General features: G+C 42.4%; 1 protein-coding gene across 3 annotated transcripts in view; it reads left to right on the top strand.

Annotated features, from left to right (window-relative positions):
- Positions 1–20,660, top strand: part of LOC138448811 (uncharacterized) — a 1,325,760-nt gene that overhangs the window by 433,241 nt on the left and 871,859 nt on the right. For all 3 annotated transcript variants that reach the window (XM_069604722.1, XM_069604724.1, XM_069604723.1), the window contains exon 3: positions 18,771–18,881. In XM_069604722.1, coding sequence (XP_069460823.1) covers positions 18,771–18,881 — 111 coding nt within the window. The remainder of the gene's footprint in view (positions 1–18,770; positions 18,882–20,660) is intronic.

Here is a 20,660-nt window from a genome sequence, read left to right as displayed (position 1 = left end):
AGAAAGGTATGAGTTTCAAAGGAAAAAATTACGATGATGCAAAAGTGGATGAGGAATTGGACCTGTGTGCTCGTGAGGCCCCAGGTTTTGGTATTGACTTTCCAGTTCTTTCAAGGATACTGGATTTATTAGATAAAGGACATGAACAAACGCATGGTGATTTAGTTGATTTGAGATCAATTATAACTGAGCTCTTATGTAGGATGAACAAAGTAGAGGGGCTGCTGTTTACCTGCGACGCAGTGTCTAATCTAGTTTACAACAAAAATAGATTAAATACTAAGGATTGCTCTACACAAACTCCCGCGGATGAAAGAATGGTGAATGCTGAATTGAAAACATTTGCAGAAATGGCAACTCCTTCAATAGTTTGTCTGCCCAATTACGAATCAAAGATTTCAGCTTCTTTAACAAAAGCTATACGTAACTTAAGTAGCGATATTAAAGTTTTGAAAATCGACATAGAGGAGGTAAAAAAATCTCTTGTGGGAAAATCAAATATCGAAAATAAGTGCCTGATTTCGCCAAAAGTAGAACCGATGTCTCGTGGGGAAGTGATGGATAGTCCATCACTGCTTTTAGATTTAATTGATCTAACGGAGGACAGAAATGAAGAGATGAGTAACTGTTTGAATGAGTCCAAATCTGAAAATGATTGTGTAGAGCATAAAGTGGTACTGACAAGGAGAGAAAAAAAAACATTAGCATGTGCACTGAAAAGGGAAGCAAAGGGAAATAAATCCCAAAAAGCAAATGAGAAAAAAATGAACGCTAAATCCAAAAAGGGGGTTGAGACTGTAGCTTACAAAGAAAGGATTGGTGCCAGTGAAGAGAAGGGCATTGATCTTCATCAATTGGATGATGAGTCCAAGGCCCATCTAAATTTGACTTCTGAGGGCTCAAATGAAGATATATTGCAGCCAAAAAAAGTTTGAAAAAATGCAAACACCTAAATGTTGACAAAAATACTAATGCCAGCAAGTCTGGTAAAGAATGTTATCGTTTACTCTCCACAAAGGGCCAGTCTACATCGATAGGTATGAGTACAATGGGTGTGCAAACTGCCCTCTCTCAATTCTATCCTGTAAACAATAAAAGAACTGAAAAAAAAACAAAAAAATTATGGAGAATAATAACCTCATTGGTAATGGTAATAATATGAATGAGGTTATAGATGAAGGTCATAAAACTGTGCTGGATAGTGGAGATAATCACTTTGATGATGAAACGATTGAAGAAGTGAATGGCGATATGGGTTCTGAAACTAAAGGAGTAAGTAAACCTGTGGGTTTAGGAAATAAGGGAGCGAAGAAACCTTTAACTAAGATAAAAAAGCAAGCTCCGAGTGTGATATCTGGCCCTAGTCCCTTAACTGGCGAGAATGATGTGGAATTGGAATCCAAGTCGATTTATGAAGATGATGATTACAAGTCATGTATCGATAAAGTGGAACAGGATATGAAATTGACTCCTGATATGCCGGTTATTATGGGATGGGAAAATAGTGTGCAAATAAACGGTAGAACCAGTTTGAACAGAACATTTATGCTGAAAACTTTTCAATCCATCCCCCCACTTAGAACTCTTCGTTCTGATGACCTTGATTGGATATGGATGGGTATTCATTGTAATCATCGCATGTTATGTGGCTTTCAGTCAATGTTAATTATGAAGATGGTCTGGGAGCAAAGGGAGAATTTCATGGAACTGGGTATTACTCCATTTGTTTTTATGAACGTTAAGGATGCAGATGAATTCTTGGCAACTCCACTCAAAATTGATAAATCCCAAAGCTGTGAATACACAAGTGGTCCCGGAACTAAATGTTACTGCTGATACATTGAAACAATTGCTCACATTAGTGGTTGCTCTTAACGGAGTTACCTCCGATCTAGTGGTGTTGTATGTCCTACTGCAAAAGCTAACAGAGATCAGATAGCGTAGCTATGGTAAACTGAGAATTACATCCTGGAATTGTTGTGGACTTGCAAATTTCCGGCGGTGGTATGGTAAAGATAAATCCAGCAAAAACCATGAAATATTTATTTTGCAGGAAACCATGCATATGTCATCTTTTAATATTGAGGGCTTTGTTTCCTACACTGTGGAAGCTACTAGGGGTCCAAAGGGTAGGCCGTCTGGTGGTTTAGCTGTACTCATAAGCAATCGTTGTAACTTTGATGTTAAGTTGTTGTTAAGAGATGATAGCTTACTGGTAATCCATCTAAAAGTTAAGGGATTTTATGATACAGCTTTAATAATTATCTGCCTTTACTGGAATAGAGCCCGTATCGCCTGGGATCGAATTTTGTAAGTACTTGATCGAATATTGGAAGACATATTCTCAACTATGCAACATGTGCAGATCATCTTAGTTGGCGATTTTAATTCCTCGTTATGGGACCAAATCCTTTGGAATGTGTATGGAAAATGAGAGTTTACCAACAACTGTGATAAATGGCAAAAAATGGGTACGGCATTTGTTAGGTTGGGACCTGCAACTAGTTAAGCCTGAGTATGGATCCCCCCTTGTATTCCTGGAAACGTGGTGATCGTAGCTCTTATATTGACCATTTTTTCATATCTTCTTACTTTTATAATACATGCGAACCAACCCAAATATTAAACTTTGGTTATGGGGACCATCTTGCCATCTCTATTAGCATAAATATGAAAGAGTGGAGTTTAGTTAAGGAAGAATCGTTGCAATTGTCGGAGACTGATAGACCTGGTCTGTCCATACGGTGGAACAGATACATTTGCAGAAAATTGACTGACAAAATCAAGAATGATGTAACTTTTCTATCTATTAATTGGAATCACGAGCTACATAAACCAGAAACGGAAGCTAAACTAAATTATATCATTCAAACAAATGTGTTAGATATAGCATATGCCCTTAGACCTTCTGTTACTTGGAGTGAACATCGGCATGCTTTTGACTTAAGAATTTATAATCTAAAACTCAATAAAAAGTCCAAAATTAGGGAATTGGTGAGATTGAATTCGAGTCCCATAGTGTATGGCTTGGAAAAGAAACGTATCATGGTTTCCTTCAAGAATTAGATCAGGCTTTACATGCATGAAATGGCCATTAAGGATAATCAGCGGATGATGCATAATATATTGGAACATGATACTAGGAATATCTGGTCTCTCATTAGAAATTTGCATGTAACCAGTGTCTCTTGTGAACCTTCCATTCTAGCTGCTACTTGGGTTTCCTACATACGTGAAAAAATTTTATTACCAAAATCATTCCGAAATATTCCTCACGTTGAATATGCAGAATTTATTTTGGAATGTTGTCCATGGTCAGTTGAGGATGTGATAGATGCTATCCTCAGGCTGAAAGACACTAAAGCTTCTGGCCCCGATTATATCCCGGCATGCGTACTTAAACATGACCCGCTTTTCTGGGCTCCTATCCTAAAAATTAAATTTGATTCAATTTTTGCTACTAAAAGAATTCCATTCACTTGGTGCTCTGCAATTATAGTCCCCATCTATAAGAAGGGTCCCGCAAACGATCCCCAAAATTTTACACCTATTGCGATTATGGATGCCTCTGCTAAGGTCTTTTCTCAGCTTATTCTAAAAGAACTCCAAGAATACTTATTTCAGAATGATATTCTGTCCAAATTTCAGACTTGTTTCCGTAAGGATATGGGGTGTACCTTGAATGCCACTATTTTATCTATTCTCCAGTGTCAAACTAAAAAAAAGGGAATTGGAGCAGTCTATATGGCTGCGATAGACCTCAGTTCAGCTTTTGACATTGTTGTAAGATGTCTCCTATGGAAGACTATGATCCATCTAGGGATTCCAGTACATCTGGTGGCATTGATAGCCTTACTACACGCCAACACAAATTATATGGTTCGTGTTAATAAAATAGGAACCCTTACAGATCAAATCCCTACTGAAATTGGAATGATTGGGTTGCTCTATGGCCGCGATACTATTCAATATTTATCTCTCCCAAATTGAAACTCTCTGGAAAGACATAACATGCTATCCGGCTAAACTTGGACATCTCAAACTGAACTGTATCAGTTTCGCAGATGATTTATTATTCCTTGATAGAACCCTGTTTGTGTTACAGAACAAGCTGGATGCATTTCATCTTTTTGCAGAGGAACATAATCAGAAAATAAATTGGGCTAAATCTAAAATTTTGGTTTTTGCAGATGGGAAGGAAAATATCAAAAAGTATGATTGGGTAATTGGGATGGAAAAACTAATAGTGGTTAAAGAACTGCGTTATCTTGGTTACTCTATTACTGATCTGTATTCTAAGATATGGTGTTCTAAACAGTTAAGGGAAAGAACTAAACCCTTTTTATCTCAAATGAGCATATTATTCAGGAAATATTGCAATTATTCTCTGATACCAAACATTCAATTTTATTTGCTGAAGATCAAACCTTGTATACTATACATCCTTGATGCGTGTATGTTCGATATGGAGGATTTTCTTGACATGATTCAAGGGCAAATGTGGAAAAAGGTTCTGGGTATTGCTGGATCTGTTCCAAATGCTATTATTCTCCATGAAATAGGATTGTTGCCATTGTCTGCTAAGTGGAATTGGAGACGTTTGAACAACTACTGAAAGATGTTAAATCCACCTAGGAACTCACTCTAAGGTGATCTTGGTCAAATATTAGAACATGGTTCCTTATTGGAATTAGATAACTTTGCTAAGAAAATGGATGACATTCTAGAAATCACAAATATTCCTAAAGAAGACTTTCTATTGTGTCTACCTGCAAACAAACGTAAATTCCAACTCTTGGCTTGATGTCGGCAATCCGACCAAATTGGTAACTTTAAGATGTATAAAGTATATGCGCCATTTAGAAGGAAAATGGGGGTTTTACCTAGGTATTTGTTCCAATTTCCTAATTTTTTAGAAAGGAATTTATATATGTGGTTCCGTTTGAACCAATTTCCTACTTTTGAGCGAATTCAGAGCTCGGTTGATAAAGGTGTGAAGTTTGATACACAAGGTGCAGATTGCAGATTTTGTCAAATATATGGTGTCACTGAATCACTGAAACATTTGGTAATCTATTGTGAACACTTTGATGAAGTAAGAAATAGACATCTAAGAAGCTACTTGTATTCTGATACCAAATTCTCCAAACTAACCTTATGGAATAGGTGTATGTGGGGGAACAGTTGTAAGTTACTTATCAATCTGACAAATTTTTTAAAGGTCATAATGAAAGTTATTTCTGCACAAAATGAATTAATGTAAGTTGAAGTAATTTTATATTCTGTTGTCTTTTTTTAATATGTAATGAATTGAGAATTTATACTGTTATATGTTTTCTTCTTTTAAACAAACAAAAATGTGTTACAAAAATTGTAAAGTTTCTATTTTGAATCAAACACAATAAAAAAAAAATAAGGTGACGTGTTTTTTTTTTTCTCTTCTCTGTTTTTCTGTTTGTTTTGATGTCTGTCTGTACCTTTACCAAATGGTATAATTTGGAACATGTTTATTTTTATTTATATCTGTCTTATTGGCTGTTGCTATGGACCCAAATGCCATTTTTGGGATGTATTCTGTAATGCGTTCATTTAACAAGGTTATTTTAGTTGAATTTTAGGGATTTCAAGGCCAATGTTTGCCTTGACAAAAACAGATTGGGTCGAAACACGTGTCAGCGGGGGCATTTAGGAAACTGAACATAGGACATGCCTGATGTCATATTTTGAGTTATGTTAATTTTCTGTTCATTGTGAAGACTTTGATGATTTAAATTGTTGAATAAAAATTCCTTTTAATTTATCAAACTGGTTAAGCGCATTTGCTCTGAACTAAATCCTCTTTAACTGTGAATAGTGAAAGTTGTCTGGGGGTTGGTATTGAGTTTGACTAGTAGTGTTTCACATCCTTCCATCAGGGGTAGGGGAGTGTGCGGAGCTGGAGGTCGTATTTGTTGATGATTGTGACTCCGCCGCCTATGGCATTAGTACGATCAGTTTTGTAGTTTTTACTTAGGGGGGGATGACAAGGCTAAGCATAGGGCCCAAGGTACTATGTAGCCAGGATTCTGTGATGGCTAGGAGGTCAATTTGATTATTGATGATGAGGTTGTAGTGGAATTGCCAGTTTTATGAGCTGCGTTAATAGCCCACTTAAAGGGGAAGGAGGGGCTTTACTGCTGGCCCCATAGGGTTATGCTTTAAGTGGAGAAATAAGGCTTCAATTACAGGTGAGTATGTGGGACGTAATATTAGATTTAGGCATTACAAATAGGCCTGGGTCCTTATGCTCGCTAGAAAATAAATACACATTTTATTAATTTGACTAGCAGTAGTAGAAGCTGACAGCACATTGCAAGCTACATATTCCCAGGCTATTGCGGAAAGAAATAAACAGCTCTCGATACATTTGAGGTCAGGAAGCAAATCTCATGGGGGTCCGGGGGAAGGCAGCAAACGCCCGACCATTTTATAATTCAGCATATCAGTTCTGGAAACTGGTCTACTGACAGTTTCAAAATGCCCATTGGCAGTTTCAAATCGCTCCTCAGCACATCTCAGCCTGGGATGTGGCTCAAAGAGTTCATTGGCTGCAACATTAAGTCCATATCTTGTTAACAGTTCAAGGCTCTTGTGGTGTCAGGATCGATTGCGCTCTCATAAGAAACTTGTGGAGATGTCCGGCAGCAGATGAATAAAGTTCCGCTGGTCATCTCAAATGTCTCAGTGTTTTGGCACTATGATGTGGGAACCATGGGTTGGACTGTGACATCACAGTGGGGTTCGAGGGTGGTGTGGTAAGACTTTGGGACCCAATTATTTCTGGATAATGTATGTCCCGATATGGGGGAACAACATAGCTTTGCCAATAATCTTCAATTGGGGGATTGACCTTATGTTGGAATGTGTGTTGATGCCAATTACTTTGTACCATTATACAAGTTTTCATCTTGGGGTGTAACTTTGACAGCGCTTTTCATGCGGTTTTGTTACGCATTCTGTTTGAATTTCGATTTCCCAGCTGTAACTGAGCCCAGAATAAATTGCGTTACTACTTGCCTTGCGTACACTCCTTTTTAGACTACTTTTGTAAATTTGGTTGCCCGTACGTGGAGATTCAGCTTTCCAGACCAGACGTGGGTATTCCATCCGTACTCTCAGAGGAGCGTGGCACTGCGTGCAGAGCAGTCATTGGACTCAACATTAAGGAGGCCCAGCAGATGCTGAGTTCACAAAGGTCTGCCTGGTCCAAACATTCCCTGCTCTCGGAAGGGGACTGGCCTTTAAAGGGAGACTCCGGGGTCGAGAAGACTCGAAATTCTCCAAAAAAGGATACGTGAGTGTACCTGTGTATGAATGCGCAGGGAGACAGAGGGATTAATTTTATGGTGTATAGGACGCAATCTCAAGAGGTAGAGGGTGATTGGCCGTAGTAGTCGTAGATTTTAGGTTGACTCACCCGATAGGGAGTCAGGGGGCGGTGGCACATCTGCGTTAGAGCAGAGGGTTGCGTAGTAAGTGGAGGACCTTTGTTAGACGAGAGTTGCGCGTAGTTCCGGCAGTTGGTATAGTTGCCTCATTTTGTTATTTTTTACAGCGATAGAGTATTGAAGATTGTGAAGAAAAAGAGAAAGGGGTTATGTCCAGGACTTGAGATACTATGTGGGGTTTGAGCCCATTTACAAGTGTTGGGCTCAGTGCGGGCTAACTTCCGTGGCTCTCTGTTTGAGCTGTTCGCCTTACACCACTGTGTATTGGTGTATGGATCTCCTTTATTTCGGTCACGTTACCAACGCGCACTGGCGCTCACTTTGATGCAGGGCCCTCTGTCGTAAATCTCCCCCCGTCTCACCTGTGATCGGGATTTCCCTTGTTCGGCCGCAGGACTCTTCCTGTGGATGGTTCGGGTCTTGAATAGGCTCGCCCGAGCCTCGTCAGGTTGCAGGCCGCGTTCAGAGTTCCGGGAAGTTCGTGGTTCCAGGGTATCCAGGATAGCGATGAACGAGTAAGTAGGGGGGGAAATCCAGGATCAGGATAAAAGGCAAGGAAGGAAGTAAGAGGATCAAGGAAACCAATGTAGAGAGTAAACACACGTCGGGTCACTACCGAAGATAGCGTTGAGACGCGCGGACCCGCAAGGGCGTGACCAATTTATAGTATGTGCCACGACGTGAAAGCTAATGCGTAGCACGGAGCTTGGTACGGCCATGTTTGGAGGAACAAGGAGTACAAGCCTTTCATGACAATGACCATGAGGTCCAGAAGGGGCAATTTCGCCGGGTCATGACAGCATGCCCCCTCCGAAGACTGGTTCCTCCAGGCTTGCCTGGGTGAATAAGATGGAATCTTCTGAGCAAACGAGGGGTCTTTAAATTAGAAACTGGTTCCCATGTTCTCTCGCTAGGGGGGTAGCCTTTCCACTCGACCAGATGTTGTAGTCGACCCCTCCTATACCTGGTATCACATATCCTGGACACCTCATATTCCAACTGGTCGTCCACAACAACAGGTGTGGGTTTGAAGGGTTTTCGAGTAGAACTAACATAGGGTTTCAACAGGGAAGTATGGAAGACTGGATGTATCTTCTTCCAGGAATCCGGCAGCTTAAGTCGGAAGGAGACAGGATTGATGATCTCCTTTATAGAAAATGGACCACAATAGCGAGGAGCTAATTTGTTTGGTTGTAGATGTCGAGGTAACATTTTCGAGGCTAAGCAGACTTGATCGCCGACTGAATAGGAAGGTGATGGTCTTCTCTTAGAGTCCGCATATCTTTTGGTTCGAGTCTGGGCCTGTTCTAACTGATCCTTGGCCTCTCTTTGTAAGTCGATCAGCGTCTGAATCCAAGAGTCAAGGGTAGGTACCGGAGTAGATTCTGGAAGAACTGATGGTAAAACAGACGGGTGATAACCTTGACTGCAATAGAAAGGGCTGATCTTGAGAGCTGAATGATCTGAGTTATTGTAGGAGAATTCGGCTAAAGGGATAAGGAGAGACCAATCGTCTTGAACCTTGGTGGCAAAACAACGAAGCTATTGTTCCAGGGTTTGATTTACTCGTTCCGTTGCCCCATTGGTTTGTGGATGATAGCCTGAAGACAGGGCACGTTGGATTCCTAGAACACGACAGAGATGTTTCCAGAATTGTGAAATATACTGAGGTCCCCGATCCGAAATAATCTTGGAAGGAAGGCCATGAAGACGAAAAATATGTTCCAGGAAAATTCCAGCAAGTTCTGAGGAAGATGGTAGTTTATACAATGGTGTAAAATGAGCTAGATGAGTGAACAAGTCAATGGTTACCATGATGGTTGTATATCCTCGGGAAGGTGGTAATTCAACAATGAAGTCAGTGGCAATAACTTCCCAGGGTCTGGTTGGCAACGTAGGTTGTAGAAGCAGACCCGCCGGCCTCTGATTATCATATTTGTTCTGACTACAAATAGCACAGGTCTTGATGTATTGAACTACACTGGACTTCATCCCTGACCACCAGAACTGTCTTTGTATAAGACGGAAGGTGTTGGTTACTCCTCGATGGCCGGAGTGAAGAGTATCATGGCATGGATTCATTACCTTCTGTTGAAGTTCTTTTGTCGGAATGACACTGAATTGTTCTTGAATAAATATCCTTCCTTGATTGTTAGACGCAAGGGATTTTTCTTCGATATGTCCTTCCAGAGTTCAGATAATTGAGTCTGTACTCTGATTTCTTCCAGGAGATTGATCGCTTGAGCTACAAAGATTGTGTGTGGAAACATTTTAGGATAGATCTTATCCTCCAAGGGAACGTAGTCGGGATGCCGAGAAAGGGCATCAGCAATCAAGTTTTGCGATCCAGGAACATGTGAAATTTGAAATTGATATTGAGCAAAGAAGTAGGCTTATCGAGCTTGTCTACTGTTCCTGCACTCCATGGATTGTAGGACCTGAAGATTTCGATGATCAGTACGGACTTGAACTGGATATTTAGCACCCAGGAGTAGATGTCTCCATTCAGTGAAGGCATGACGAATAGCCAATAACTCCTTCTCCATAACTGAGTAGTGAGTCTCGCTGGTGGTCAGGGTCCGTGAGAGATAAGCAATGGGATGTTCCAACTTATCATCGGATTCTTGTTTTAAAACTGCTCCTATGGCGTAATTGGAGGCATCAGTTTCCACTAGAAAGGGACGATTTATGTCAGGTTGGGCCAGGATGGGGGCCTGAGTGAATTCTTCTTTCAAGCGTTGGAATGCCTTGTCTTGTGGTATGGACCAGTTAAATGGAATGTCTTTCTTCAGGAGATTAACAATGGGTTGAACAATCTCGGAAAAGGTGGGAATGAATTTCCGGTAGAAGTTGGCAAGCCCCAGGAAGGATTGTATTTGCTTAACAGATGTTGGGGCGGGCCAAGCCAGTATGGCCTTCACCTTTGAAGGGTCCATACTAATTCCTTCTGAACTAAGGACAAATCCCAGATAGTGAACTGATGTAACATGAAACAAACATTTTTCTGGTTTGGCTAAGAGTTGATTTTCACGGAGACGTTGAAGTACTGCTTTTACATGTTCTTCATGTTTCAAGGAGTCCTTGGAGAAGATCAATATGTCATCCAAGTAGACGATAACATTGAGAAATAACATGTCAGAGAACACCCTATCCATAAAACGCTGGAAGACTGCGGGAGCATTAGTCAGACCAAAGGGCATGACTAGGTATTCAAAGTGACCAAAGGGTGTTCTAAATGCTGTTTTCCATTCGTCTCCTTCCCGGATACGGATCAAATGGTAAGCACCTCGGAGATCCAGTTTCGTGAATATCACTGCACCTCTCACAGCTTCAAGGATATCCGAGATCAGGGGTAGTGGGTATCTGTCTTTCAGGGTGTATTGATTTAGGCCAGATAGTCCAGGCAAGGTCTAAGCTCTTTGGTATCCTTTTTTGGAACGAAGAACAATGAAGCACCAGCTGGTGATTTTGAAGGTCTTATGGTGCCGTTCTCAAGATTAGTGTCTAGGTATTCCCGGAGGGCTCTCTTTTCGGGTTCTGAAAGGATAAAAATCCTGCCAAAGGGAATCACTGCTGAGGGTTCAATATCTATGGCACAGTCTTCGGGTCTATGTGGAGGTAAGGCTTGAACAATGGCAGTAGAGAATACATCAGCATACCCTTGATAGATCTCTGGAACTTGTACAATATTGGAAACCATGAGTGGTGTCTCTGGACACTTTGGTAGACTTATAGGAGCTGTGACTGAGGTATCCAGGTTTAAACAATGGTTCATACAGAACTCCGAGCCCAGGAATAAGGATCCGGCCGTCCAGTTAATATATGGATTGTGCCTTTGTAACCAGGGCATGCCCAGAACCAAGGGGTAATGGGCTGATTTTATAACGTCAAACACAATTCTTTCTTGATGATGATTTATGGAAAGATGGATCTCCCTTGTTTGCAGACTTATGGGTCCTGAGGAAAGAGGTCTTCCGTCAATTGCTTCCACTGGCTGTGAAAAACATCTTGCTTCATACGGAATGTTATGACTTCTGACCCAATCTTGATCAATGAAGACTCCCATTGCTCCGCAATCCACCAAGGCCAGTATGGGGTAGACCTTGTCCTTGGATGGCAATAAAAAGGCCTGTAATATCACCAATGTGTTTTGTCCAGGAGAGTTCAAGGATGGAATTGATGTGGAGCAAACATCGCTCTCCCGAAACCTTGCTCCATTTAGGATTGGGAGCTGGCGTTTCCCGAGCGTCGGGGAGGAGCCAGAGGACACTCTTTAACTAGATGTTTATCTGAGGCACAATACATGCATAAGCCTGTGTGTATCCTTCTTAACCTTTCCTGCGGGGAAATTGGTCCACGAAAGGCTCCAAGTTGCATGGGTTCAGAATCAGTGCTCGGATTCTTGGCAGATTCTGTCCTTGTAGTATTCTCTGGGGAGTTTCTTTGAATTGAGACTTTATTCTTTTTCTTTTCGGCCTTTCTTTCTTGGATTCTGAAGTCTATTTGCATAGACAAGTCCAGGGCCTGGAATGAAATAGGACGTGCCACCCTGGCTAACTCGTCCTTAATCTCTTCATTTAGATCTCTGCGAAACAAGGTAAACTGGCTTCCAGGGGCCAGTCCGCCTCTTTGGCTAGCTGTTTGAATCTGGTAACATAGGTCAACATGTCTTGGGATCCTTGTTGGAAGAGAGCATCCCCTGAATTGAGTAAAGGAGTGGCCCATGTAAGGGCATTACCGGAAAGATGCGATATTATGAAGCCCACCTTATCCCTAGGAGTTGAGAAATAGTAGGGCTTGAAGGTAAAATGTACCAAACAAGAATCCAGGAATCCACGTAAGGTCTTTGTTGAACCGTCATATTTATCAACCACTCCTCCCAATAATACGCTGTCCTTGTTCGCGGAGTCACGTGACAAGACAAGCTGTCTTAGCGCCGCATTCTCGGCTTTTAAATTCTGCATCTCTGTGGAAAGTTCTTGCATTCCGCGCATCAGGTCCTGAATAGCATTCTCCATGGTAGAATCCGTATTGATCGTTTGGCGTCTCAAACTGTCGTAAATCTCCCCCCGTCTCACCTGTGATTGGGATTTCCCTTGTTCGGCCGCAGGACTCTTCCTGTGGATGGTTCGGGTCTTGAATAGGCTCACCCGAGCCTCATCAGGTTGCAGGATGTGTTCAGAGTTTCGGGACGTTCGTGGTTCCAGGGTATCCAGGATAGCGATGAACGAGTAGGTAGGGGGAGAAATCCAGGAACAGGATAAAAGGCAAGGAAGGAAGTAAGAGGATCAAGGAAACCAATGTAGAGAGTAAACACACGTTGGGTCACTACCGAAGATAGCGTTGAGATGTGCGGACCCGCAGGGGCGTGACCAATTTATAGTACGTGCCACGACGTGAAAGCTAGTGTGTAGCACGGAGCTTGGTACGGCCATGTTGGGAGGAACAAGGAGTACAAGCCCTTCGTGACAATGACCATGAGGTCCAGAAGGGGCAATTTCGTCGGGTCATGACACCCTCAGACTCTCACCAGCGAGGGGTCTGCTCTTCTCTCTCCCCTTGGGGCGTTGGTGTTGTGTCCCTGCCGGAGGTATGGTTTTCCCCAAGCGGCCTGGGAGGTCGCAGGACGCGCCGCTTGCTCCTTACCTTGCAGGCAGGCAACCCGCAACTCGGATGCCTGTTCTGATATGTGCTATCACCATGCTACCGCTCTGGTGATCGGGTGACTCTACAATGAGCGGGCAGCTGGTTGGCTGATGCCAGCGTTCCGATGCATCTCCCCCGTTGGTTCTAGCTTCACTGTGGGGCCGCGTTTATGCAGACATCATCTTGGTTTTCTGTTAGTCACCAACCGTACTTTCGGACCTCTGATCAATTATGGCTGAAGGTTTTGAGAGCCGCAAAGGTCTCAGGCCAGGTCCCGGGGCATTCCCACAACTTCTATTATTTTGGGAGATTCTTACAAGAATATTATAGCCTTCCAGAGTGGATGAGTTTCGGATTGGGCAGGAACTACAGGATTTGCCGTCCTAAACCATGGCTGCTGGCCACGCCCTCAGCATATATAATTTATATTCATATTAAATGACAGTTTAGAATCAAAGTAAACTCCCAATGTCTTTACATGGGAGATACTTTGATAGGGCACTCAGCTATAGAGAAAAAAACATATTGTGGGTCACGTTTCCCAGGACTTTGAGGTGATACTGAGAACTGTAGCTGTTTTACCATCAAAAAGAGCAAGAGAATCCTAGCCATCCAGGATTGGATGGCAGAATACATATTATTGATGGCAATAGAGTCCTGGCTGTAGTCACCGGACAATTCCAACAATACCTGGGTGTCATCTGCATAGTTAGTATAGCAGATCCTCATGCTGTCAACCAGATCAAACAATGGCTTCATACATATATTAAAAAGCAGGGGGGAAAGGCAGGAGCCTTGAGGGACACCACAGGTAACTATAACCGAAGCAGCCTGACAATCCCCAACTGCTACTCTTGCTTTCCGAGGACCCAGGAAGGAGAGTATCTATTCTGCAGCAGTTTTGCAGCATCTGTCTCATTTCCAGAAGTCTCTGTATAAGCACAGAGTGGTCTACCAAATCAAATGCTACAGACAAGTCCAACAGCATCAGTAATGCAGAATGTTCCTGGTGGATGAAATTTATGATGTTGGATTTCAAATCAAGAAGAGCAGTTTACCATATCCGGCTCGGAAACTGGAATGACATGCCCCAATCAAATTGTGAGATTCCAGAAAGTCTTGAAATGAAGAAGTGCTACCCTGTCCAATATTTCCAACAAAAAAAGAGCACGAGTAATTGGACAGTAGTTCCCTACTATGAAAGGGTCCAAGATATCAAAGTGGCGTAATTTATGCCTCCTTAATAGAAGCAGGGAATATGGACTCGTCAAAAGAAGAATTTATGATTCTTGTAACCCAGGGGACAAAGATCTTCGAGTGCTTGATAATACTGGCAGGACATGTATCCCCTAAGCATGAGGTAGTTTCATACCCCTCAGGATCAGAAGCACTTCATCTTCTGTTACTTGATGAAAGGCAAGCAAACCTGCCTTAAAGTGGGCAATGGCATAGTACACACACAAGAATCAGCAGGTTATATTTGAGTTAGATTGAGGAATGCTTGGCGGGATGTAATATTCTGCTGATGAACTTTTCTAACAAACTAATTTAGAATTTCCTGACACATTAGTCACCTCAATCTCCGACCTCATTTTATTTCCCTCAAGTTCACAGAGAATTATAAAAAGCTCCTGTGAATTAGATTTGGCTTCAACAACCCTCCTATTATAGTTGGCTCGTTTAGCAGACAGAATGGCCTGTTTATAAGAGGCCACAGCCTTTTTATAGTCCATACATTCTCTCACCCTTTTTACTTTCAGGGCAATCAAATCCTTGTTAAACCATGTATTTGTTTGTTGTATCCCTTTTTGATATTGTTAATCCTTACCGGGACAAGAGTAATCGACAATAGTGACTGGCAATATAAGATTGGCCAAAACAAGTTAATGATCAGTCCAAGGACAAGGAGTTGTCTCAATAGAAACTAGCTCAGTATTATGGGATAACACCCAATCAAGAATGGTACCTTCTATATGCGTGGAAGAATGTACTTCCCGACTAATCACAATAGACTTGAGCACTCATAAGACAAGATGCGTCTGCATCATTTAAGTTTCCTGCCCATAGATTAAAATCCCTGAGTGCCAAAAAGTGTGACACGGGTTTCAAGGATTCATTACAGAGGGCATGAAATTGTTCTTCAAAATGGGTCATTGAGTTAGGTGGTCGATATAAGACCAAAAGACTAACCAAGGTGGTACAATTTAGGCTACGTTTCACTAAGAGTGTATCACAATTATCCTCCAGTGAAATCATATTAGAAGAATGTATCTTCTAAGAATCTTTATAAATAAGTGCCACCTCTTAACCTCTAGAAGAAACCTGGTCTTACCTATATGAGTTGTAACCATTGGAAGTTGCCAGAATAAGAGAATGAGTGCAGATTCGTAAAGCCATGTCTCTGTGACAGCATGGAGATCAATTGATGAATTGACCACAATATCAGCCAATTCAACAGAATGCTGCCCTAAAGAAGAGCCACTCTCAATTTATCAGTGTTAACATGTAAGGAATCCTTTTTGAGATGAAAGTTTTTAAAAATGGCACTATCATCACAATTTAAACTAGTCTGAGGAGAATGGTCAGTATTGTCAGCTCTTACCTCGTTGGGTGCTAAATCATGCATTTTCAAATCATTTTGCTCTGAGCCACTAACACCATTGCTAGGTATAATTTCATCCAGCAATATGGCTGTGCTACGAGCTCCGACATCAAGAGCCACCGGCTCTAATTCTATGTCCGAAATATAATTGTTCCCAAGATATGAAGTCACCAGCAAAGAATCCCTGTTTTTTTTTATTCTGATATAGACACTGATAACGCCAACTCCTGTGGTTGTGTAGTCATAGTAGGGACAATAAAGTCAATATCCAAATAATGTGCAAGAATAGCTGCACTTCTTCGCCTCGTTACTCTTAGTGGGCCATGCGCATCCATGCTCCCCTTCACCCCAAGCATCATAATACCTTGGATAAGAACAAACAGTCCTGAGGAAAGAAGCACCAAGGGAAGCACTCCCAATAACAGTGGTAAACAAATGAGCAAAAGTGGGAGGCCTATAATATGAACCTCAATACACCACAATTCCCAAAATAAGCGTCACGGAATAATGATCAGTAATGGACAAACCTTGTAAAGTCAATATTCTACAAACAACAACTAACAGTGGGCGACCAACTCACCTCCACAAACCAGCAATGGGAAGCGCCTGACTGACGTGCCGGCGCTGACACACCTGAGGTTAGTTAAATAGGGCAAGTCAATCAGGAATCATGGGAAATGTAGCCTGTGATTATCCCACTTCAAACAGCAAACAAATAAATCCCTTCTACAATCTTAAATGCAGTGCAGGTAAGTGAACATACAATTTGTTAAAAGCTAACAATCCTAAAAAGTATTAATTTTAACAAAAGGTAGCAGCAGTTCACATAAAAAATGTACTTGAAATGTCACGCACGGAGCAATGCACTGCACGGCACAACACAAACACAACTAGCAATGCGCACCATGCACACAGCTCACGGCCAGCACTTGTCATTTTCAGTGTCTGTAAATGGCATGGCAGAATACATGTTGCATGTGTTGGACCTGTGCTTTGCTATCATGCATATGTCATGATGGATGATTAGTTGTACTCGTGCAGGTTTGTGGCGTCTGCGTCCATTCCATTATGCCTTCACTTACATGGCATTCATTTCTGCAAGTGTTGCATTGTCTTTGCGCAGTGCTGAACTGTGACATTTCATGTAAAGGTGTGTTTTCTATTGCATTATGGTTCCTGTAGTCCAGTGTGTGTATTGCTTGCCTGTTGGGGAAATATGCATTGTCGACTATGTCCTAGTCCTGTTGGTTGTTGGCTGTCATGTGCGCGCTGAGGTGACAGGTCCTGCATGTACAGGGCCTTGACAGGGCATGCATTGTTCAGTTGTGGTTATGCCCCCCTGCACTCCCAGCCACCCCATTCACATGGCATTTCACTGGTGCTGCAAGATCAGTTTGTGTGATGGCATTTCTACTCACCCGATATCCATGTCCCTCTGTGCCGCCATGTATGCAGGTAGTGTGCTGTTCCGCAGGACCATGGCATAATGTGTGGAACCAGGGAAGTGGGCACAGCAGTGCAAGATGGTAAGGTCTGCATCGCAGGCGACTTGGACATTCATGGAGTGATACTGCTTCCTGTTGCGCTATACATCTTTGGATGCCTGGGGGCCACCAACGCCACATGGGTGCAGTCAAGAGAAGACATTACGTTGGACAGGTGGCCTGCTGCATACAAACTTGCCTTCATGACATTCGCCTGTGCCGGGGTGGTGGGCAGGGGGATGTGCCAGGAAGCATGGCGCTGGAATGCTTCCAGCACTTGCACAAGCACATGTGAAAATGTGGGCTGGGGACTGGGGACATGCCATGCATCATGCCCATGGTGTGCTGGTAGGTGCCAGTTGCTAATAAATCTAGGACTGACACAAGCTTCAGCAGCAGGGGTAAGGTACTACTAATGTTTATCTTGCTTTCTGTCATGGATCAGGGTGAGTAGCTCAGCAATGGTCTCCCTGTTCAGCCGGGTTGTCAGTTAATTTCCACAGTGAGTGCCTGAACCGGGGTATGAGCGCTCGCGTTGCATGACGTCTCCTCCTCTTTGCACCCTGTACCCTGTGCTTCTGTTCCTGCCTATGCAGCTCAATGTGGAGCAGGAGCAGCTGCATGTATAAATTCACAACGTGGTGTTGGAAAGTGTGTTTGGGGAAGGTGTGGGCCTTATGTAACCTTTCTGAGTGGATTGGGTGCCCTGTGGCTTAATTTACATCACCTGTATGCATTTACCTCCCTCTTCTAGATGGAGGTAACTGCACTGTGTGTATTTTTGGTGGAATTACCCTCCATTTCTGGTGATATTCCAGCGACATTTCAACTTGTAATGCAGTGTAAATACCGTTTTGGATCTCGGCTGTAATTCCGCCGGCAGAATTAGCCAGTTCTTGGCGCCAATTCCACCGGCGCTAATTCCGCAGACGGAATGTACGCTGACTCCTTATTCGGCGTTATGGTAGAATTGGTGGTAATTCCGTTACCACCAGTTTTACCCTATACCGCCAAACTCATGATAAGGCCCAATGTCATCCTATCTCAACAGTTTTCTTCTCTGCATTCTTCTATGTGCGCTGCAGAACTGGTCAGATTATTCCATTATTCCTGCCAGCAACAATAGACTGACAACATTTCTCTTGCTCTAGCAATCGAAATTCAGCACAGCTCTGGTTAAAAAATGACCTGGCTAACTCCACTAATCGATTTTTCGAAACAAATATGTACCTTGCTTCGTTATGGTAGCTGTGTGCATCAAATACTCTATAGCACTTTGTCTACCACTGTATGCTTAAATCTCACACTGGAACCACATTAGCACTCCGGATTTTTCTGATCAATATTTAACGAACCATGAGCAATGACTAGTTATCTTATTTCCAAAATTCTCCATGATAAGAACCCTGACAGTTCTAAAAAGTATACACAAATCTGAGTTGGAGTTTAGGTCTTTTATCATGTTTTGTGCTAAATGTTTATCTCTCTTCTGTATTTGATTATTCAATCTAGAGCTTTAGAGTAATTAATTTCTGTTTACCTTTGAAACAGGTCCTGTTATTGCTGCTTCTGTCTTTTCTCTAAAAGCTAAAGAAAAGGAAGATATATGTCGCATGGACCATCACGAGTCTGTGAGAAGATATGATACCAATCAGTCCTCAAGTGAGTGAGATGAGCAGAAGTGCTCACACAAGGTTCTAACAGTAAAGGATGTTTTCGTACAAGATGCACACACATGCATAACACCCCCAACATATAAATGTACAGGCACAATAGTGAACACACATGCACAAATATTCATGTACACCACATTCATCATGTCATAAAAACAATACAGTAATTTAGATATATTGTTATTATTTACTTCCCCACATTCAGGAAGTAACAATTGTATTTGTGCTGGTAAGATCTCCTTTTCATTTCCATTCCCATATCCTTTGTGATATTTGGAGGTAACAGGCCTAGGAGGTCTTGGTATGTTTTCATCCTATGTCCAGGAGGGGTTGTGTATGGAAAGGACTCTGCCAGGTTTATGTATGAAAGCCACAAACAGAAGTGGGTGGTATCAGGTGATATTATCCCCACCAATAATATTGCCATATATATGGTTGTGGGGTAAGGCCATAGGCAATATTATTAGTAGGGATAATTTATGGGGTTATTAGGCCCGAGGGTTTCAGGGTGTCCCCCGTTCCATTAAAAAAATCATAGGGGTTGCAGGGGTCCCCCCCGCAGGTTCCATGGCTTAATATCACTGCAAAAAGATGGCAATATTTTTTATGGCGATATTTTTACAGGGATATTAGCACATAGAACCAAGTGGGTGCTGGCATTGCCATATTTGTATCATACGTGCCAATATGGTAATGATAATTGCAGAAACGGGTAAGTACTGGAATCATACAGCTTGGGTAATACGAGAAATGCTGCATGTATCCATTAACCTTTCTTCAGAGTTAATGTATCTTCCTACTTGAATGTGACATCATTTTTCAGCAATGCCTGTTTGGGCTTCATCAATACAGGACCTGTGTTGTGAATCATACCATGAAATGGTTAGGCTATGTGGTAAGTCACACATAGGAGACGGACAAGAAGACCTGGTCCAACAAGTTTCATTAAAGAATAATTGGCCCACCTAGCCAAGTAGCTGCGATGATGGGTTTCCCCAACTTAAAAGAAAACAATAAACTGGCGCTCATCACAATATCTCGCAAAAACTCTGTCCTCCGTCCAAACCTATTCTATCTTATGCTCTATCCCTATAACTAATAAACTAAACAACAACAGGTTAGCCTAAGTTAGTTTGTCCCCACTATACTTGGCTTCTGGTGGCTGGTTTCTGACCCCCACCCAATTGTCTCTTTGGTTCCCTCTCTCTCCATCAGTCTTCAGCCTGTTACAGTTAAAAACTGGGTTCTTATTTAATTCTTTTTCTCCTCTCAGCAAAGATCGTTTGAGACCGCCATGCAAGCTTTCTTAATATTTTTAAAGGTTTTCACTACACAGGAGTTTCTGGCCTACTGTGCTTGTTCCTTTTTTACCACAACAGTTATGAGTTTTGTTGTTTTGAATTCTATACTTAGTCTCTGGTTCCCATCTGTGTGCCCAATATGGGCTATTTGACCCTTCAGGCCAACTGGATATGCTATGCTATGTACCTCCTTGCGAGGTCTTGGCGCAGCCTTTCATGGGCACTCCAACCCCCCAGGTCGTCTGATATCGTGGCTTCCAATCCCTATTCTCAAGCTCGGCCCTAGTGGCTGTCTGGTGTCTCTGGCCGTTTGCGTCTCTTATGCCTTTCACTCCCTCGTTGGGTAGTATCCGGTTCAGCCCCTTGTGGACTTTTTCGGTGCCTGACCACCCTCCTCCCCCTTCTTTCTGTTTGCTGCATACCTGTTCTCCTGTGGCGATGCTCGTTGGTGGAGGTGGCTTATCTGT

Source organism: Ambystoma mexicanum, chromosome 1p (assembly GCF_040938575.1).
Source record: "Ambystoma mexicanum isolate Mex_15411 chromosome 1p, UKY_AmexF1_1, whole genome shotgun sequence".
Lineage (NCBI taxonomy): Eukaryota > Metazoa > Chordata > Amphibia > Caudata > Ambystomatidae > Ambystoma > Ambystoma mexicanum.
This window is presented reverse-complemented; position numbering and strand designations above follow the sequence as displayed.